General features: G+C 37.1%; 1 protein-coding gene across 2 annotated transcripts; it reads right to left on the bottom strand.

Moving 5' to 3' along the window:
* Positions 1-1,369: 1,369 nt before the first annotated feature.
* LOC121382065 (tRNA (cytosine(38)-C(5))-methyltransferase-like) lies at positions 1,370-22,256 on the bottom strand. Of its 2 annotated transcripts, none has more exons than XM_041511546.1 (9): positions 22,190-22,256; positions 20,886-20,995; positions 15,682-15,830; positions 14,276-14,387; positions 11,809-11,916; positions 10,184-11,034; positions 7,236-7,293; positions 6,382-6,538; positions 1,370-3,125 (listed from the first exon to the last, which is right to left on the bottom strand). In XM_041511546.1, the coding sequence occupies exons 1-9, from the start codon at positions 22,206-22,208 to the stop codon at positions 3,094-3,096; spliced, it is 1,596 nt and encodes a 531-aa protein (XP_041367480.1). In that variant the 5' UTR covers positions 22,209-22,256; the 3' UTR covers positions 1,370-3,093. The 2 variants fall into 2 exon arrangements, with proteins under 2 accessions (XP_041367480.1, XP_041367479.1); XM_041511545.1 differs by lacking the exon at positions 1,370-3,125 and adding an exon at positions 3,786-5,300.
* Positions 22,257-23,482: the final 1,226 nt, after the last annotated feature.

Below are 23,482 nucleotides of genomic sequence, written 5' to 3'. Positions count from 1 at the left end.
TCTGGACATACGGGTAATGAATCTACAGCAAAATCCCACCCCTGCAACCTCTACTGCATCATCGTGCTGACGGCAGACATAAGGTATACAGATGTCGACGAGAACGTTATGCTGCAACCTGCATACAGGAAGTGGGGCTAGCTGACGGTGGTCGTGATGGTGTGGGCAGAAATCCAACACATTAGCATGTCTAGCCCGATTCATATCCAATTCAATTGAATGACACAGAGATACCGAGATGAAATTCTGCAGCCGTTATGAATAACACTAACGCTGTATTCCAGTACAACAACGCAAGACTACATATAACTAGACACGTTACAGTATACCTACAAAACATTCAGATTCTGCCCTGGCCAGCTAGACCTCCGGATCTGTACCCCATAGAACCTTTATGGGACGAGTTTGAGAGGCGATATCAACCATAGTTATGGACTTTTGCACAGCTAGCACTAACACTAATTACAGGCAGAGTGGGTCAGCATTCCACAAGGTTTAGTTCGTAATCGTATTGCTTTGTTTTATTGAGGTATAAAACAGCATTAAAAACAAGTACACTTTGAGGGCATCATATGGAGAACAAGGACCACAACCCACTTTTTACCATGTGTATAATTTGTAACAATAATTACTGTGTATCATCCCCGGCTGAAAGTTTAGCTATATTTGCATATTCAGATTAAACTGGTGATCTCTTTATTGAAGTTGGATGGATCCTCTGACAGTATGTTCTGCAGTCAGTCCGATTCTGTGGTTGTAACGCCTTACAGTGGCCGATTCAGGATTTCACGAAAGTGGGGAAGGAAATGTTTTATTTAACAGCGCACTCAACACATTTTATTTTACGGTTATATGGTTAAGGACCAAATAGATACTGAGAGGAAACCCGCTGTCGCCACTTCATGGGCTACTTTTTTCGAATAGTAGCAAGGGATCTTTTATATGCACCATCCCAGACAGGATAGTACATACCACGGCCTTTGTTACACAAGTTGTGGAGCACTGTCTGGAACGAGAAATAGCCCAATGGGTCCACCGACGGAGATCGATCCCAGACCGACCGAACATCAAACGAACGCTGTACCACTGGGCTACGTCCCTCCCCCTCACGAAAATGGGGAGCACTATTATAGTTCAGCATGTGGTAAGGTAGTGACAATACGCAAAGCACGAACTGCTTAGATGGGGCCCAGGTGATATTTTGAAAGTTGGATGGCCTGAAACGCAGTTTCCTAGCATATGAATATTAAAAGGAATAGTATAATCAATTTTGACCAGTTTAATAATTTGTTTGTTGTTGGGGTGGGGGGTTTTTGTGGGTTTGTTTTTGTGGGTTTGTTGTTTGTTTGTTTGGATTTGTTTTGTTTGTTGGGGTTTTTTGGGGGGCGGGGGTTTGCGGAGGGGAGGGTGATGGATTGATTATGTTTTTTTAAAAATTCAGATGCCATCAAATGCTATACCCTAGCATGTAAAGGAACTTCGTTTTCAAAAAGAATGTGTTTTGTTCATTGACAATTGGCGATAATGTGCATGTTCAGGCCTGTAGCCAGCATTTCGAGTGGGAGGGTTCGACTAGGTATTTGCTGGTACCTTATAGATGAGAAGTAGCCTGTGGGCGCGGAGCACCCGAGCTTTGTACGGGGGTTCAGGCGCATGCTCCCCCGGAAAAATTGAAATCTCTGAAAGCCTATAAAACGCGTTTTTCTTGCATCTGGAACTTAAAAATGGATATTTTAAAACAATGATTTTCGACTATTTTGTACATTTTTGTTTTGTTATTAAGGTGGTTTTTTGTTGTTTTATTGGGGGTTTTTGGTCGTTTTAAGATAATGAAATTCTAGCACACAACAGTTATTGACGGGAGGTATGTTAAATATTTTCAGCAATTGCTTATTATAACCTTAGTAAGAGAAAAGTACGTGCACCAAAGAACTACGAGGAGTTCCTTTAATAATAAATATATTTATGAACAACAAAACACATTACCTTCTTAAAAATTCTATCATCACGAATCACTGCCAACACATGCATTCCCTGTTAAAAGTACTGGTGTAGTCCTCAGACGTTTTCAGCAAAAGGTATTGCATAAGAAATTGCATCCCATTTCATTTTTGTCATGATGCGTCATATCATCAAAATGGCATCTACATATTGGCCGTAAAACGTTTTTAAATATGGGCGAGGGGGGGGGGGGGGAGAGGGACGGCATAATAAAGCAAGTTCTATGCCAAAATAACAGAAGCATATTGCTTGATATACTAGTATATGGAAGCCAGTGTCGATATGAATCTCTGCATAAAGATCAAAGCATGAACAGGATTACTTTTTGTTGTTAACCTTTGGTTGATAAATCAATGGAAAGTGAAATGAAGTCCTTGTCATGTAATTATCGAATACTTCGTGGTCATCAATACAGCAGAAACTACAATTAAACATGTTTGCTACATGTTGGTTCCTTTGTTTTGGTTTTGCCAGAGTAGTTAGAAATTCTGAATCATGTACATAACGAAGACAAGAATGTTTTATAATTTTTTTGGGGGAGTAGGCCGAGTACTCATTACTAATTAATGAGCGTTCTAACTTTCCAAATGTTCGTCTAGCTCTCTTACCGTTAGAGTACTCGGGCTAACGGAAGAGTTGCAAAAACCACAATCAAGTATTACTGCAATCTTAAAAACAAAAGAAGAAAACGAAGTGGACCTCAGCTTTAACGGGGTTCAGACGACCATCCACCCCAACCACCACCCACCCCCAAATACGGGCTTGATGTTAACCTACTCACCATTAATGAATCAAAATAAAATTAAAATTATTAAAGTGTGTAATACTAATATAAGTATTAACATTGTAATTACGAATCTGCTAACTGCATAATGATATTCAATACCCTATCTCTACACAAGGCTTATTTCCACAAACAAAATTATCAGTCATGAAAGCATGCAGCTATGACTCTCTGTCGGGTGCTTTGTTTACAGAGGGGAGCTGGTCTTGTCCAAAAAAATGATTCCAACTCTTGTTTGTAGGAGGACTGCCACTTTATTGCATGTGCCGATACAAATGATTCCAACTGTTTGTAGGAGGACTGCCACTTTATTGCATGTGCTGATACAAACGTCTCAAATCTTTCCAGTTTCCGAAAAGAAAAAGAAAAAAGAAGGACGTCTGAATGTGCATACAGATGATTTACTGAAATATTGATCACATTTAGAGTGCGACTCGTTCAAACCATTTTATGCTGCATGTAGGCCCTACTATAAATTAAATACTGGAAGAACAATAATAGTGTTTCTGCCAGAGAGAAATTTTTGAGTATGGTGCTATGGAACTGAATACAACCACAGTTAACAGGGGATATGGGGGGTCTCCCCCAGAAAGAAAATGGGTTAAGTTTGGGTTAGGGTTAAGAAAATCATACAGTAATGACAAGATTAATTAATTTTGTCAAAAGACTAACTTTGACAAAAATATTTTTACCAAAACATTTGGGTATGGTGCCATACCCATTTTAACCCTGTGGCAGAAACCGTGAACAAGATAAATGTTAGTACACATCATATTACTAGTTTACCCTTTCCATATTTGACTTGATGTTGTTTGTATGGGTATTGATTTTTAGCTCATTAAGTATTCATGGCTTTGAGTTTGCATCCATCCTGTCCTTCCAATAACAGCGTAAAACAACGTATAATTCAATTAAACCAATAGTTCTGGATGAGACAGCTTGAATGTTTATAAAGTCAGTGCACACACTGACGACTGAAATATTAATGCTAAGTCCCACAAAGTAGATTAGTGTTTATATTTTGATGGATGAGAAATAAATATTTACTGACAAAATCAATAAATTGTAACTATAATAGGCTCTGCTTATAGTACAATCTACACACACTAACAAAACATTAAAGTTTGTTTTGTGAAATGACATATTATGAATTAATTATTGCCTATTGATTGTCAAACACTTGATAATTCTGAGTCTTTTAGAGAAAATCTGCTATTTGTTTGTTTTCATTAGCCGTATAGGGTCTTTTAAGTGGACTTTCTCAGAGACAGGACAGCATACCTCATGGACCTTCATATACCAGTCTTGGGGCACTTAGTTTGACAGGAAAACGCAAATGGTTCAAACCTACAACCCAAGCAACTCAGATGGGCACTCTACCCACTGAGTCCGATTGGAAGAGACCCTGCCCCAAACACAGTAACAAAGACATCACAACTAATTTTTAACAGAAATTTGCCTTTCAACCATACTTTCCTATAGGCAGAAGAGTGTATATTACACACTACAGATCATTGATTGGAGTGGAATATGTCCAAATAGATGCAGCAAGAATCACTTCCAGCTATTAGTTCCATAATAACAAAGACTAATAGACTCCATCATATGTGGTCATGTGGGATAGAAAAAGTACACCCGAGGTGGTGGAAATTTCGACCCAGGCTGAAAAAGTATCTTCTTTATTTCAACATTTTATTGTAAATAAACTACATCATCTATTTGTCGCGCTGTTTCATATGTTAAATATAATTTAACACTTTAAATTAACAAGATAGCTTTTATAATGAAGTTTTTTATAACAAAATATCAATCTAAAATTAACCAAGTCAAATTAATATGATGTCAGATATTACCAATGACCTAACACTCCCCATGTTAAACACAGTGATGTCATAGCCTATGGGCTGACGTCATGGAATGGGCCTGTCTTGCATAGTTAGGGATGGGAGAAAACTAGTTAGCAATTTTCATTTATTATTAAAGAGACATGCAAGTAATTAAAATATGCTAAAATGAACAGTGATCACCATTCACTAATGTTGAACATTACTTTTTATCATAATCACCAATGTGAACATCAGCATTCACCAATGTAACATGACTATTCACCATATTCACCAATGTAAATATCACCATTCTTCAACGTGAACAATTTTTCACATTTATCTACGTGAATGTCACCATTCACCAAATTCACCAATGTGAATATCACAATTCACCATGTTCACCATTGTGAAACATCACTTTTCACCACATTAACCAATGTGAACACCATTCATTATTGTGAACAGCACCATTCACCAGATTAAGCATTGTGAACATCAAATTTCACCACATTCACCAGTGTGAACAGCACCATTGACGAATGTGAACATTGCCATTCACAATATTCATCAATTTGAATTTTGTCAATCACCCTCAGTCATAAGATGAATCAGTACTGACACAACATGGACATTGAGACTGTTTCCTAGGCAACGGTACAGCTGTATTGTAGAAAGGTCTTCTGGTAACACTGCAATGTCAGAAACAAACAAACACATATGAAACCGGCATCTACGTAAACATGAAGCAATATAACCCATGTTAGGACTGACAAGTAAAACAAACTTCTACTTCTACATTGTGATAATATAAGCACTTGATATAAATAGTGTGGTATTAAGTACACAAAAAGGTAGGGCTGGTGGATTTTTAACCATTGATAGTACCAGGCTTTCTGCCAGAGGGCATAATGGGTATGGCACCATACCCATATTATTTTGCAGATTTTTTTTTTTTTTAAGTTAACCATTTGACAAAATAAATGACTCATCATTATTGTATGATTTTCTTAACCCTAACCTTAACGCTAACCCATTTTCTTTATGGGGGAGGCCCCCCATACCCTCTGTTGATTGTAATTGCATTCAATTCCATAGTGCCAAACCCAAAATATTTCTTTCCGGCAGAAACACTGGATACTGAATTTTAAAAATCACTAATCCCATGGATAGTGGACTTTTAGAAAAGCAGAGCTCTGGCCTAATGAAATCTGAAATTAGCTGGCTTAATGGCAATTATACATTTTTTTAATCATGAAGCCCCAAAACTCAGTCTGTGTAATAAAGTTTGTTTTATTTAACGACACCACTAGATCACATTGACTTTTTTTATCTTATCATCGGCTATTGGACGTCAAACATATGGTCATTCTGACACTGTTTTTAGAGGAAACCCGCTGTTGCCACATAGGCTACTCTTTTACGACAGGCAGCAAGGGATCTTTTATTTGCGCTTCCCACAGGCAGGATAGCACAAACCATGGCTTTTGTTGAACCAGTTATGGATCACTGGTGGTTTACACCTACCCATTGAGCCTTGCGGAGCACTCACTCAGGGTTTGGAGTCTGTATCTGGATTAAAAATCCCATGCCTCGACTGGGATCTGAACCCAGTACCTGTCAGCCTGTAGACCGATGGCCTAACCACGACGCCACCGAGGCCAGTATATCTTTGCAATAAAGACATGTTGAGGACATATTTGGATGCATACAACACACCTCATAAAAAAGAATGTCTAATGAAAAACTTCTACCAAAAAAATATATGCTCACCAAAATGAGGAGAAAAACACAGCAGATTGGCTATTTCTCTTGGAGTGAAATATCTTAACTTCAAATCTCGAATAATCTTCAATTCGTGTTCACCCCAGCATTGTCTGTTTTGACTATCTACAGCTCTTGATTTCAATTCACTTGCTGTGTTTATCGCCTGTAAAAATATTAAATAATGTATTATTTTATATAAATTATCTACATCAACAGAACAAATTTCTCTCTAAAGAGTTTAATCCTATACATAACAGATGTAAAATATTTCCCTCTAAAGAGTTTAATCCTATACATATCGGATGACAGATACACTGAATATTTTGATTCAAACTCCATCAACTGAATTTAGCTTCATATAACAGAATACTATTTTAATTTCTATTTCTATATGTTAAGATATCCATTATTTTTTGTTTACCATTTTGATTTATCACTAACTATATAGATAACATTATGATTACTTGAAATAATTCACAGGCATGATTTAAATTGGTCTTTATGTTGTTTGATAAGTTACTGATACGGTCAGCAAATCCAAAAAAAAATTAAATACATAAAACAAAGAAAGTTTATTATAAAAATTTCCATTACAGAAACATTTACAGGACTACACTGTAGCTATGTTTAATCAAAACAATTTGCCAAATTATATATTAATGTTCGAACAATTTAAAACCTCAGTTATTTTCTTTTTAAAAACATCCACTAATACATGAAATTATTTTGGCAAATTAAAATAAAATTTGCTAAATGTTTTTAATACTCCCACTGTCAATTGTGAATTTGTTGAGAGCTAGAACTAGACCTCAGCTGACTATAAAACATGCTATTACTTCCATAAAATTGTTTATGTTCACCTGAATATCAGTTGACATTTGGACGATCGGCCCAGCACCATCCATGTAATGACCATACCTGTAACATAACATAGAAACAAGCATTAAAATGAGTTGAGAACAACTGTTCAGGTAACAACATATCATGCAAATTGAGAACAGCACTTTATTCTCAATAAAATCCTATTAAACAAAAACACTATCACATAAATATTGATCAATTGGGCGTTTTTCAAATAGAAAATACACATGCATGTATCAACAGAATGGAGACAGTGACATAAATGAATTACTAAATACCAGTGTGTTTGTAAAAATATTTTATGGTGATGATAGTGAGAAAAATAAACCTGATAAATATGTTGTAACCTATTGGTTACCAAACCTGTATTTTGTGGTAACCTGTAAATAATATCTTTAGAGTTTGAACAAAGCCAACATTGGCATAAAGCTAATCATAAATGAATTTGAGTAAAGATGTTTATTCATATGTTTATAATATTCATATAGTTTCAAAATAGTACTGCTACAGGCATATGACGACAGACACCATAAAGTTTAATCATCTATATACTTTTAAGTTCAGAATCAGCAACTGAAAACATCATTTTAATTATTTATACATTATTAAAACGAAAACATAGACAAACAAACCATTAACATAGATTTAAAAATCATACCATTTACTGTACAAATTAATCTGTACTTCCTATTTCATCATAATCAAAAGTCCAAAATGCAGGATTCACACTCAGGGCTCACCCTGGATCAAAAATGCCTGTAGCCAAAATATTAGCCAAATGGAATTTTTATTAGCCATATTGAAAATGCTTTAGCCAAATTTGTTTTACACAGTACTGTATAGAGTATTTACATATCAATATGAAAATGTATCTTTTTCAGCTAATTGTGTACAGACTGGAATAAATAGGAATAACAAAACCTAAATGGGGGTAGGGGCAGTTAATATATTACTTAGATTTTTCAGCGGGAGTGGGGTGCGATGGGGATGGGGTTATGCATTATCTTCAGAGTTTGAAGCCAGTACCCCATACACCCACCCCCACTTCTAAGGCCTATGACATTAAATTAACAAACATACAGAGATATGGGGGTGGGTGGATGTTTATTGAGGGTAGTTGTTTTTTCTTTCTTCCTTTTTTCCCAAATAAAAATTTGAGAGCTTTTTTTATATAGAGCTCATTATTTCTTTAAATAGCAATCTTCATGTTAATTTGAATTGTTTTTTTGTTTTTCTTTTTTTTAAGTGACCCATCAATTCCCCACCCCAAACAATTTCATAATTTGTGCCATGTTGTTGCTGTTGATTTCAGCATCGTGTTAAATGCTTGTGATTTCTGCTTGCAAAATACCTCGGCTAAGAATACCGACATCACAGTATACTCCATTTATTTAATAATAAAAAAATAATTTAAAAAAATAAAACATTAATAAAATTAAAATGTACGGTCTTTTTTAAATCCAGCTAACTTATTAAATGTCACCTCACAGTCTTACAAATTTATAGCTAAAATTATCCAACAATTATGATTATTGTAAACTACTTTTATTCAGTGTACATTTAACTGCAATTTGTATAAATACTGCATTTTCATTTCCCACGATAGCGATCTGCATGCCTGCTCTCGACCATGGGTACAAAATTAACAAAGACAAAAAAATAAACAAAAACTGCAGTTAGGTATTCATTGATGCGAACAACTATTGTTTTTCTACAAATTTACATCAAGATTTACTTTTGCGTAATCGTATTGTTTAATGTCCACAACGATGTCTCTTGGCACGCGGGTGTCGACCGACTCTGAAGCGTGACGTATATTCGCGCCGAGTCCTCAGTTCAGCCAACAAACGTTCTTACTAACATTCGCGAACTATTTGATTGGTGTTCGTCATGTCCATTTGGTTTAACGTGAAGAACACAAACCAGTCTAGCGAACGATTTGTTTTCGCTCAGTCTGGCTGAACTCTGCCCTTGAGATAGCCTACATGTCTTTCGGCCCTGAACTGGCATGTGTATTAAAATTGACACGCTTTGTCTTTATTACTTTGGTTCAAAGATTTTACAAAGTAAAAATAACAAGTTACAGATCTTCCAGACATTGCTGTCATACATGTTGAATGCATGCCGTTAAAATTAATAACCGTGATTATTAAAATAAGCAAACATTATAAGGCCTACGCTGAATTCTGCATGACACCATTTTTTTGTTACCGGTCGCGAGATCGCCATTACGCTAATTGAATATTTGGTATTATTATTATGTTTGATGTGTCGGATAGATTATGTAACCGGTGTTCACATCAGAAGACAGAAAATGGCTTAGCCAAAATTTTAGCCACTTGCAAATTTTATTAGCCATTTTTTGTAAAAATTAGCCAATGGCTAATTTGGCTACCGACAGCGCGAGCCCTGACACTGGAACAAACTATGGCTTGGTCACTTTTTTTTAGATATATAACATATTTCCTTGAAAATCATCAAAATGTGGTTAATTTGAGGAATATTTTATTAGCCAAAGACTAAATGTTGTAACCACTGCGTATAAACTTTGGCAATGGGCAGGGTGAACCCAGAAAATACATTAAACATACACATATGTATAGTCAGTGCCGGATTTATAAGAAAATACATTAAACATACACATATGTATAGTCAGTGCCAGATTTATAAGAAAATACATTAAACATACACATATGTATAGTCAGTGCCGGATTTATAAGGGGGCAATTGCCCCGGGGTCCCTGCCAGAGGGGTCCCCAGACTAAGGACTTCCTTTACAATAAAATGTAATAATTATAAAATTAATTTTTTTTTTTTATTTGTCATGTAATTTAATTTCTATGTTGAGGGGCCCCCGAACCTGAAGTGCCCCGGGCCCCCCCCAAGGTCTAAATCCGGCCCTGTGTATAGTGTATCCATGACAATACCATACTGTACTGGTCATTACCTCCTGGTAAAACAACTTGACCTCCTGAGCCCTGAATGAACTATGTCCATGATAACGAACATCTTCAACTCCTTGTCACCCAACACGTATTTGTCCAAGTCTTCTCGAGGAAGCTGTTCCATAAACACCTCCAGTTTGTGACAGTCAGAAAACTGCTGGTGGTCTCCATCACCACACAACCGCAGGTTTTCTCCACAGTTCTCATACTCCGACTTAACATCCTCATAAGTCTTAACATCTGGCACACCAGAACAGATGGAACATTCACCACAACAGTGACAACTGTGTGAATTTGTATTGGGATGTTTCTCAGAACAAAGAGAGATGTCATTACATTTCTGAGAGATCACAGATGGGTTCTGAACCATGAGGTCGGAATCACTCGGTTTAACAGAGTAATTTCTGGTAGTACAACAAACCTTATCAGACTGGTGTAAATTATCACATTCCACCTGATAGTTTTTGGTAGAACAACAAACCTCTTTAGACTGGGTAGCATTGTTAGCTATGTCGACAGTAGCTACTTGTGAACAAGAAGTATCACAGGAAATATTTTTATCTTGACAAAAGCAACCTGGTTGGTCAGTAGTTTTACACAAAGTGACATCATCCACAAAAATATCTCTTGCAGAACTACTTGTAGAATCGACTGACTGCATATAACTCTGAACAGTGGTTTTCTCAGGAGACTTTGAACTTGATCCGGAGTGTTTGTGTTTTTCACAAATATTTGTATCTTGAACCTGGCTCCTGGCACTATTAGATGAGCTGTAGTGAGAACGTTGAGCACCTTTGTCTTGATGCACCAACCACTCTGCTGAAGACGATGGAACTGGCAGATCAGTTTGTATCTACATGTAAAACAAAATGATGATACTACTAATTACTTGTAACATTATAATCTTTACAAACAGTACAAAAATACAAGAAGAAAAAAGTGGACATTTAGTGTGCAAGCAATTTGCAGTGGATTTTAGAACAGCTAATATATGGCACCTCATGCCATCATTTTAATTTGTCAAAACATACTGAGACATTTGCTTTTCACATTCTCTGCAAAACATATAGAAGATTAGCTAATAACTAAACAGTTATTTCTGCCAGGGCAGGGCACGTGCTTATAAAACTTTTAGAATCCAGACTCAATCTCTAATGACGACACATGCATACAATTTACAAATTGTCATGACATTAGTGTCTCACACTGAGTCTCAAATATAGACTCTAAAAGTTTTATAAGCACCAGGCCTGAGCTCTGTATTTCACTCTGAATTAACAATGAAAGGATGAGAAATCAGCAGAATACCTCACCTCAACAAGTCCTGTGGAAAATACTGACAATTACAAATTCTAACAAAATCTAACCAGTCTTTCCACAGTATGTCTAAATGACTTTAATATTTAATAAAATGTTAAAAACAAAGCAGAACTACACACTTTCAAAATTCTCAGTAAATCAGAGCCAGTCTTTACAACAGTTGAGACTTAAACTCTAATAAAGTTTCAACTACTGTATAGTTTGTATGGTACAGCCATGGTTGTTAAAAGTTTTCAGAGTTTATAATACATAAGTTCAGACTTTTAAGCATATGTTGGATGTGGAGTGTTTATTTGTAAATGTTTACCTCTTGTGACAGTGGAAAGCTGAACATCAGAGGTGACAGCTTGGCAACAAGATAGTATCTCAACCTGCTGTTAGGTATTCCAAACTGAAGCGGAGTGAACAAGAACTCCTAAAAACAAACAAACAACATGTGTCGATAATAATTGATATTACCCTTGCAGGCTTTCTCCGGCTGTTTAATGTCTGAATTATCTATGTTATACAGATAACATTAAAGAACCACCTAGTTGTATGACAAATAGTTGTTCTGGAATCAAACCTTTTCACTGCAATTTTATTTTGTTTATACACGGTTACAAGGCAGGAATGTCTTTAATAGGCAGCAGCCAACAATTTTTCACTGCCTTTTTAATAAATTGTTGCCAGGTATAGAATTAGCAAGAATAAATGCTTCCTTATTGAATGTTGATATTTTACAATCTAATTTGCACATGGTGACAACCCTGTTATATATGCACTGTTATGTTAGTTCCTGATTGGCTAATATTAGCTTGTTATCAATTTACAATTATTTAAGATAACCCAATGGAACTATGTTATTTTTTGGCCGTGGTATCAACCTGATTGTCACAAGACATGACAAAAGCAGGCTATAATTTCATTTTCACTAGTTATTTCTCTTCTTAATTATACTACTCAAAAGAATTTAAGGGTCAGACGATATTTTCGACATTATTTTCTGAATGTCAATTATATTAGCTAGACCATAATGTCACGCATGGTATTGTTCCATTTTGACGAAAATGGGTCTAAGCAACCCATAAATGAATTAAAATCCACTGTCATTGACACTGTCGACTAGTTCTAATGGCGAAAACATGCTTACATTTGCACGTAAATTAGGGCGAAAGCGAAAGGTCTGCTAAGTGCCCATAACTTGCTTTTTCACAAAGCGCTTCATTTGCACGCTTTGCACGTGTATTCCATGTTCCCAATGCTGAATTTCCGTATAATTGGAGCTTGCGTTCGTGTACGGTGCACACTCCAAATTCGACAATGGTATGACTTCAACTGACTATCGAAGATCGAGGAAGGGCTATTGCTTGGCTTCAGGATGGCAATACGCAAAGAAATGTTGCTCTGAGACTTGGTGTCAGTCAGAGTGTCATTGGCCGACTGGCAACGGTACCAAGCAACGAATTCTGTTCGAAATCGTCCACGTTCGGGATGACCCCGAAGCACTACAAATAGAGAGGACTGCTACATCACCAATATGGCTCTACGTCAACGCACAACCACTGCACGCCGATTACGTGACAATCTGCGGACTGCGACTGGAACTCGAGTGTCTGATCAAACCATACGCAATCGTCTGAGAGCCAATAATCTACGCTGCCGTCGCCAGGCTGTTCGACCACCACTCCTACCACGTCACAGAACGGCCAGACGTCACTGGTGCACACTTCATCTGCGGTGGGAACGTGTTCAGTGGGGTCGAGTGATGTTCACTGATGAGTCCAGGTTTAGTCTCCAGTTCAACGACGGTCGGGTTCGTGTCTACAGACGTCCTGGGGAGCGCTTCGCTGACGTTAACATTAGACAACGTCACCGGTTCGGTGGTGGCAGCGTCATGGTGTGGGGCGGCATCTCTATCCACCACAGGACCCCCCCTCTATGTGGTGGATGGCAATCTGAATGGAATCCGCTATCTGAATGAGATTATCCGGCCGTTGGTTCTCCCAGGCCTTCAGCAGATTGGCGGCGGGGCAGTTCTGCAGGATGACAATGCCAGACCCCACCGTGCCAGGGTGGTAACGGACTTTCTCAGACAACAAGGTATCGCCAGGATGGATTGGCCAGCATATTCGCCTGACTTGGCCCCAATAGAGAACGCCTGGGACGAATTAGGCAGGAGAGTTCGGGATAACTATGCCCCTCCGGCCAACCTTCATGATCTGGGTCAACTTCTTATGGCAGAGTGGCAGGCCATTCCCCAAGAGTTCTTCAGACGTCTGATCAACAGCATGAGGCAACGATGTGTCGAGTGTATTCGCGCCAGGGGTGGATTCACACACTATTAAACGAATGTTCTAATGTGTAAAATCCATGTTTGACAACCTTCAACTTTGACAGCATGTTATGTGACTTTCTTGTATACAGTGACGTTTATCTGTGGTTTTTTGTAAATATGGAACAATAAATAAAAAAATTGGTGTAGTTTACATCATCAATCTAATACACTCTGAAACTTATTTGGTTATAAATTTTTGACCCTTAAATTATTTTGAGTAGTACATCACTGTGCAGTTTTGACACTTAAACAACAAAATGATATCTAACTGTAACAGTAACCAATATGTAGTATTCTATTTAATTAGTTTATAAATAAGGTGAATATTTTTCTAATAACCGTAACTCACCTGTGATACCATAATGGGTAAAAAGTAGTTAACTTTAAAAAAATAAATAATAATAAATAAATTACAAAAACCAAAACAAAACACACAGATAAATATGTTGATTATTACCTGAAAAACATATGCACACGACTGCAGTGTGTTGATAAGATTTTGCCTGGCTTGCGATTGCTCAAACCCTTTGACATTCTCTACAAGGATGTACCTTGGCTTCACATCCAGCCTAAAAACATAATCAATACTTGGTTGTAAAATAAAACAATGCTGACAAGTCGAGTCATATAAAAAGAATGACACGATTTGCCAGTCACATTCTTCTCAAAATAATTATAGCTGAAACCCCCAACTCCATCATCTTAAAGCATAGTTTTTTTTACGGAACAAAATACAAACACAAACACAGTTTGAATAAACCTGTATCTTTTTAGTATTTCTATATATGGTCAAGTGTTTTAATATGATGAACAACTCTGTTGCCATGTTTTCAATACATGCATACTCTTACACAAAAGAAACGGAAAAGGGGTGCCATATTTTGAACATGTGAATTAATACATTTTTAAATTACCTACATTAGCATCTGCACCTAAAAGATATTGCAGAATGAAAACTGGAAGAAAAATGATATGGATGTTTTATTCTAAATGGTTAAATATTAAAAAATATACTTAGAGCTTTAATAAATTAAAACAAACCATTGCTATTAAACACTGAAAGCTTATGTCATTATTTACTAATAGAAATTAATTGATTTTGTTTTTTGTTGGTTAAAACATGCCGGAATCTTAAACTCTGTTCTAATAAATACTATAATTGCAAAGAATACTGGTAGGTAAATTAAAAAGTTCCTTCTCCTCACTCCCCTTTATTAGTTGCAGCCGAGAGTGCAAATTTAAAGTAAATAAATAAATTTGTTTTTAAATATTTGTTTCTCAATTTTCCCCATATATTCTTGTTATGCACTTGTTACAATAAAGGAAAATATTGTGCAACTGGCACCCCAAACATGCGATTTCAAGAGAAATAAAATATGTTTTACTATATACATGCATCAATAATATTATAGCCCATGCTATAAGTACATCAAATAAAATAACCTCTATATCCAGTAACTAATAAAGAGCAAAATGTATATTAAATTGCGTTGGTTAATTAATCTTACCTTTTATGACACCTAATAGCGAATGTGTATTTTTGTGCTGGGGTGTCGTTAAACATTCATTCATTCATTGGTAAACTAATGATCGTAGATAATTCAGGATTGTCCAACAACAGAAGGAACAATGTACTGTTAGGTTTTTTAACTCTGACCCCTCTTGCTTCATCCAAAATTTACATTAATTTCAATAGAGGACAATCAACTATTCCTCATTTCCAGAAATTGGCATTGCAAAAAAGGGGCAACATGTGGTTCGATCATTTGGCAGAAATCATGTGAGACCAAGTTACTGGTTAGATTGTATGACTGTTTAGTATCATGACATGCGAAGGTGAGCTAAACAGTGTGAGTTACTAACTTTGTGACTAATTGAAGGACATGTAAGAACGATTTAGCCCGAATGTCATCAACGTCTCTCTTCTTTCCCACTCGGGTGAATGGCTGACAGGGAGGACTCATCAAAATCATGTCCACACGCCACTTCTTCATCTGCTCAATCGTCAGTTTCTGAAAGAAAAGATAACTCTCTTTAATGCAAGAACAGATAACCGTTTATCATATAATAGCTAGCATATCCAGTGTAATCAAAGAACCTGTATGTGATATTTTTCACATACTTTCAGAATTTGATAACTTTTGAAATTAGATGTAAATTAATCAGGGTCACAGCACTCTGTTAACTGACATTTAAGCAAACATACTATGATGACACTCCATAACTTATGTATGCATTCATAGTCATCAAACAAAAATATTTTAATAGTAACTTTACATTGAATGATGTCCAGCATTCAAAAAACAAAAAAAACATTAAGCACTACCCAGTAGTTTATTTTTATGTAAGGATATCCAAAATGACGTCATTCAAGTTTGATGTCATAAAAGACTCATTTCCATTCAAAAAGACACCTCATCACATATTCTTATGTCATTTGAATATCGAATAATGGCTATCTGGAATTAAGGTTGCGCATACCGTTTACATATTATGTCATAAAAAAATTATTAGCCAAAAGCTATGGTTTAAAAAACATAATGAAAAACATTTTTTAAAAACAAGCATTCTGAAAGTCCTGCTATATCTGTCAAAGGTGTAGCGTCCATTATGCACAGTACACATATGCGTAATGCAAAAAATCTGGGAATAGGTTGAGGCTGTCTGTAATTGTTCTATAAAATATCTTCTTCCCTTTTTTAGTAATTAAGTTTCCCCAATAAAGTGGCCTGCGTAAATTAATGCTAAAATATTTCTGGCTATGCCCCTGTCTGATAGATATGGCCCTTGAATTCAGAAGATAAGAACATTTTTTGGGTTCCGGTAGTACTAGTGCCTTAGCAGTGCATCTCAGAATGTTTATTTTAAATATATCGGAACTGAAAAGATTACATCTAGAACAGTATTACATGCTGTAGTGTTTTGCACACCTTAGTATTTATTATGTATAACATTTATGATATTAATGCTAACTGCATGATTCCATTGTGTAACATGTCATCAGTATTATACAAGACAAACATGGAAGCCATGCCAACACAAATGTCAAAATAAACATTTGAAATCAATATCAAAGTTCATAGAAGTATGTATGACGTAGTTCAGGCATCGAAATAAGGTAGTGTCTGGTAACCTATATATACGGGATACCACAAAATAGAGGGTTAAAACAGTTATTAAGTTACAATTTACATTATTATTGCTATAACATTCCATAGCAGATACACTGATACTTTGTTATTCATGTAGTTCTCATTGTACTGATACTTGTATATGAATACATGTATGTTTGATAAAAACCATGCAGTTCACCAACAGGTAGGGGTGTAGTTTTCATTTAAATATGATTTTATGGAGAACGAATTACCGTTTTTGACTTTATTGATACTTGGATACCTACTTGGTAACCTGATCGATTGTTGTCATTTTATTTCGATACCTGTAGTCACTGCAGTATTTCTAATAGTATTAGCAATGAATCGATGATTGATGTACATTAGTTGTGATTTTATATTTGGCAGGGGGCACATTCAGGGGAGGCAACCACACTGTCTATGATAGTCTTTTATTTATATAAATAATGCCTAGCTTACTTGCGATAGGGATGTTGGCAATCAGAGAAGACAATATATACTCTTCAAAAGAAGAAACGCAAAACCACATTGTCGTAACATTTGGAGAATTGATTTAATTATTGAATGGTGAGTCCGATAATTACCAAATGTTGCAGGATTGTTCACAATTCACTCTAGTCCATTGTGAGTAAGTGATAGGACACACCACCAAGGTCAAGGTCATCTGGAGTCAATACCGGGTGTGGCCTCCGCGTGTGTTGAAAACTGCCTGGCACCGCCTGCCCATTGAAGCAACCAGAGTACGGATGACGTCCCGGGGGATGGTGGCCCACTCGGCCTGCAAGGCTGCTGCCAGCTCGGGCAGGGTCTGGGGCTGTGGTTGTCGCTGTCGGAGGCATCGGTCCAACTCGTCCCATAGATGCTCAATTGGGTTCAATCCGGTGATATCGATGGCCAAGGAAGGACATTAATGTTGTTGTTCTGTAGGAAAGCCGTTGTGAGACGTGCTGTGTGAGGCCTGGCGTTGTCATGTTGGAACACTGCGTTGGCGTTGGCCATAACTGGAACGATGTGTGGCCGGAGGATCTGGTCAATGTAGCCCTGTGCATTCAGGTTGCCCTGCACGTGGACCAGGTCAGTTCTGCCAGTGTGTGAGATGGCTGCCCACACCATGACACTACCCCCGCCGAATCTGTCCACTTCCTGCACGCAGTTTGCCGCATAACGTTCACCACGACGCCTATACACACGACATCTTCCATCATGACGTCGGAGCAGAAATCGGGACTCATCACTGAACCACACCTGTCTCCATCGCAGTTGAGGCCATTGTCGATGAATCTGGCACCACTGCAGTCGGAGTCGACGGTGTTGTGGTGTTAAGATGACACCTCGAACTGGACGTCTTGCACAAATTCCTACCTCACGTAGGCGGTTCCGTACGGTCTGGTCGGATATCCTGCGCAAACCTGGTATTGCTGCGGCTGTGGAGGTGGCAGTAGTCAATCGTTCCCGAAGGTGGCGTACCCGGATGTAGCGGTCCTGCCCGGGGGTAGTGACCCGTGGTCGACCGGATCTAGGGAGGTCACGTGTTGATCCATGTTGCTGGTAACGGTCCCACAGTCTGGAGATGGTGCTTGGGGACACATGGAATGCCCTGGCAACGGCCGTTCTGGATTCGCCTGCGTCTAGTCGGCCGATGGCATTGTTTCTCTGCAGTTCACTGAGACGTGGCATGTCCTGGATTGTCAACTGTCGGCCAGATACAGAGGCCAGGCAAGCGAACACCCTGCACTTTTATACTGTCGGTGTTCATGTTGCACGTGCAGACAACGCACGTGCAGTGGTGACATGGTTTGCACGTGGCTGAGTTTTTGCGAATATTCACATTTTGGAACTTTATTGTACAGTAGCTGTGTTTTATCGAATGTAACCGTGGGAATGTGTTTGGGACATGCAATGACCTTATATTCACAAAGCATGAACCGGTAGGAAACATAAAATCGGAGTTATAACCCATTTGTACCCTTTTGCGTTTCTTTTTTTGAAGAGTATATTTCCATAACAACTCAGAGCCAACTTGACCTATTTAATGTGTATCAGTTTGGATAATGTTTCACATCTGTACAGAATAATATGTTTTTGTCTATCCATTAACGAGTTAGATCTTGACAATATATTTTTCGATATATATATCTGTCTGACATGGGATACATTGCCCTGTAGGCTATTTGAGCAACTGACATTACCGTTATTGGTGTCAATTAACTGAAAAGAAACATTATGTAGGGTAGGTCAGTTTAAAAAAAATTATTTCGCCTCTACAGATCTTTTTCCAAGTACTATAGGGATTGGGTTCCTCACAACAAATATTGTTTTCAGCCTAATAAAAACTTGTTGTACTTTATCAGAAATTTGAGCTAGTGCTTTATTTTGATGGGCTAGTGGAATTTACAAACAGACTAGTCTAGTGGCTTTTCAAAAACATTGTCATACCCTGTCTATGAGTCGTGTTATGGGGCTACCAAAAAACAAACATGATATATGAACACTATATATATATATATATATATATATATATATATATATATATTATATATATATCTATATATATATATATATATATATATATATATATATATATATATATATATATATTATATATATATATATATATATATATATATATATATATATATATATATATATATTATATATTTATATATATATATATATAATATATAGATATATATATATATATATATATATATAATATATATACTAATATATATATAAGATATATATATATATATATATATCTATATATATACAGTGAAAACCCCTCAATACCGGACATCCATGGGACCAAGTAAAATGTCCGGTTTTCAGAGGTGTCCAGTTTTCAGGGGTCTGCCTGGACGGAAATGTTTTTAGCGCAAGCTTGACAGAACCACTGCCATACCAGTTCAATGAGCTTATCAAATTTACATGCGTTATTAAACCGCCGTTTATTCCCGCCAATATTCTTTTCAAACTCTGCCTTATAAACCTCTCGTTTTTTTATGATATCTCCAACTGTTAATTTGCCAATACTAAACTTTTCACTCAAAGATCTTAACGTTGGTTTAGGTACACTTTCAAAACTTTTAATTATTTTGAGTTGATCATCGAGCGAGAGTTCAACACGGCGACATTTAACTGGACGTTCCGTCATGTTGAAAATCGACATGAAAATGAAACACTACTAACATCTATTCGACTACGCAAAGCCAACATATACTTTTGCTTACTCTTTATTTCGCTAAACAAACGTTTAAAAAAAAAAAAACACATTCACACAATAGGAAGGCAGCAAATTAAATTCCCTGTTATTTGTGTCAATCTTTGAAGCAAATCATGAGACATGTTTGTGAAGGATCACATTTAAGACCTTAAAACACACTCGTAACTTAATAAAGACATCTAACCCAAACCCGAACTCCGCTAATGTTAACCATAATTACAACACAATCAATGTGTTTACAGTAGTTAACTCCATACCAAAGCTTGCGATCAGTCCTTTTAATTGTTTATTGTCAAGTTGCTAATCTTTCCTGCTGAGCAGTACCTGTACTGTATGCAGCGGTGATTACACTGATAACAGCGATCTCGAGCATGTGCATATTGCACTAGCCATCGGTGTTCACAGACAGGTGGGCGCCATCTTGATTAGTATCGGTTTGATCGTCCGGTTTTCAGGGGTAGGATTTACACTAAGTTGACACATTGGGACCGAAATTGTTTGTCCGGTGTTCAGTTTAGAGGGGTTTCCGGTTTAGAGGGGTAACATATAGTGTTAAAAGATGTGTAAATCATGGGACCGCGGAAAACGTCCGGTTTTGAGGGGATTCCGGTTTAGAGGGGGTCCAGTGTTGAGGGGTTTCACTGTATATATATATATATATATATATATATATATATATATATATATATATATATGTATATAATACCTACCTCTATACCACAACTTATCAGTGACGTCTGAGGAAAATTACAGTGGTAAATGTGATTGGCTGTTGTGTTGATGTCTACAGCTGCTACAACTGTGTACTGAATACCACTTTCTAGAAAAGAAAAATAACATAATTATTGAGGGATCTGGCTTTATTGAAACTGCTAAACTGCAAAAGCTCTTGAGGGGAGTGGTTAATTGCTCTCCTAACTTAAATTATGGAGAGCCATTCATATGGGGCAAGTGACTATCTGATTGGCAAATGACTATCTGATTGGCACTTGCCCGGTGACAAGCTGGGCTAGCTCTGGGTAGGCAAAACAATTTGCCAAATTGTTTATTAAACTTCAGAAATTGTCAGTTATTTTCTAAAATATGTCAATTATTACAAGAAATTGGCGAGAGCTAGCCCTGGCAAATAATTTTTTGAATCCCTGGCACAATTCCACAGACAGGGTGGTACATACCACAGCCTTTGATATACCAGTCATGGTGCACTGGCTGGATTGAGAAATAGCCCAATGGGCCCACTGATGCAGATCGATCTCACACCGATCATGCATCAAGCGAGCATGGTAATCGGAGCCCAAACATTACACTCCTTAAAATAATCTCAAGGAATTGATGGGATTTGAGAGTGATAGCTCCCCCTTGAATCATAGTCACTTCACAACACTGCAATGGACTGGTGGCATTGTGTGGCATTACTAGTCTTCCTGTGCGATTCTTTATAAGTTATATATCATACTCACCTTTTATGTATGTTTTATTAAATTTTGAAATGTACAAAATGGATAAAATATAGTAATTTGTAAAGTAAATTTTTTAAGGGGGTGCAGGTGGGAAGTTTTACCATAGCGCAGTTCATGTTTTTTCACTATATATTTACAGGGTTTCTGCCAGAGAGTAAAATGGGTATTGCACCATACACAAATTGTTTGGCAGATTTTATTTTTTTAAGTTCACTTTTTGACAAAATTAATTACTTTTATCATAATCATTTACTGTATGATTTTCTTAACCCTAACCCTAAATGTAATGTATGTTATTTCTGGGGAGGTCCCCATATCCACTGTTGACTGTGGTTGCATTAAATTCCATAGCACCATAGCCAAAAATTTATTTCTGACAGAAACAATGATTTATAAATATTAAAAACGAGTTCCATTCTACAACGTAAACAGAGCATATGACAGTATAGTTAGCAGATTTCAAGGATAAAGCACAAACGGTGACGAAGGACTAGAACTGGCGGCTACGAAACTTATCACATGCTTTAGATAGATCACAAAAACCTGAAATAAACCTTGAAGAGCACAGTGCATCCCACCGACACCACTGTACAACTCAAGAACACGAAGGACACTGGGCGCTGCCATTGGTCTTCTTCTTGTGTGTTCTGCGCTAATTTGGAGCACCTATTTAAAGTTATAAAAGTTAGTTTATTAATCATCGGTTATTGGATGGCAAACATTTGGTAATTCTGACATGTGGTCTTAGAGGGGAAAAACCGCTATATTTTGTTTTTATTTGTAACAAGGCCTTTGATATACCAGTCGTGGTGCACTGGCTGGAAAGGAAGGAAATGAAGAATTTTTTTTATTTGACGACGCACTCAACACATTTTATTTACGGTTATATGGCGTCAGACGTATGGTTAAGGACCACACAGATATTGAGAGAAGAAACCCGCTGTCGCCACTTCATGGGCTACTCTTTTCGATTAGCAGCAAGGGATCTTTTATATGCACCATCCCACAGACAGGATAATACATACCACGGCCTTTGTTACACCAGTTGTGAAGCACTGGCTGGAACGAGAAATAGCCCAATAGGTCTACCGACGGGGATCGATCCTAGACCGACCGCGCATCAAGCGAACGCTTTACCACTGGGCTACGTTCCGCCCCGACTGGATGGAAAGAAACACTACTACCAGTACTTAAAAAGACTGCTATGAGTTTGCTGTCATTATAACATGTTTCCTACTAATTAGGCCTTTTTAACATTAAACTGCTAAAATTGCACGTACTTTTAATATATTTTCTTGTTTAAAACATCAGTGTATATCTAGTGAGTTTCTTATTGTCCTGATGTTTGTAATAGGTTAAACTTCTTTTATTTTTATTTTATATGTTTTTTCTTACGTACGAAATTATTAGTAGAAAAAAAATCTGGTACAAACATTAGAACGACTAAAAACACATTGAATTTATAGACATCGATGTTCTAAACAAGAAAGTACATTAAATATGTAATAGTAGTCGTTGAATAGGCTCTACTACTCGGGAACAATGTTACAATAGCAGCAAACTGACGACATTCTCTTTTAAACCACAAACTTTGTGTCCCTAGTGTTGATGGCATTCGAACTTACTGCACACATTCGTATGGTATTCACTAGCTTAGACCTGAACCATACCACCAACCATGTACGCCCATGAAATCGTAATTAATATCTGCCATAGAACACAAGGTCATGTGTATTAACGGGATTCGATCCTGCCGCACCGATTCGACGACAGGTCGTGACGTTACCACACGTGAAATAAAATGACAAGATGATTAACATGTTCAAAACAGCCTTTTCACAGAAAAC

This window comes from Gigantopelta aegis, chromosome 9 (assembly GCF_016097555.1).
Source record: "Gigantopelta aegis isolate Gae_Host chromosome 9, Gae_host_genome, whole genome shotgun sequence".
NCBI lineage: Eukaryota > Metazoa > Mollusca > Gastropoda > Neomphalida > Peltospiridae > Gigantopelta > Gigantopelta aegis.
Note: the sequence above shows the minus strand (reverse complement) of the source record. Positions and strands in the feature narration are given on the sequence as shown.

Coding starts and splice junctions, on each gene's coding strand:
- LOC121382065 (XM_041511545.1), bottom strand. Junction 15,831..20,885: donor TGATAAGTTGTGGTATAGAG/GTAGGTATTATA, acceptor CTTTTCTTTCAG/AAACTGACGATTGAGCAGAT. Junction 11,917..14,275: donor CGTGTGCATATGTTTTTCAG/GTAATAATCAAC, acceptor GTTTGTTTTTAG/GAGTTCTTGTTCACTCCGCT.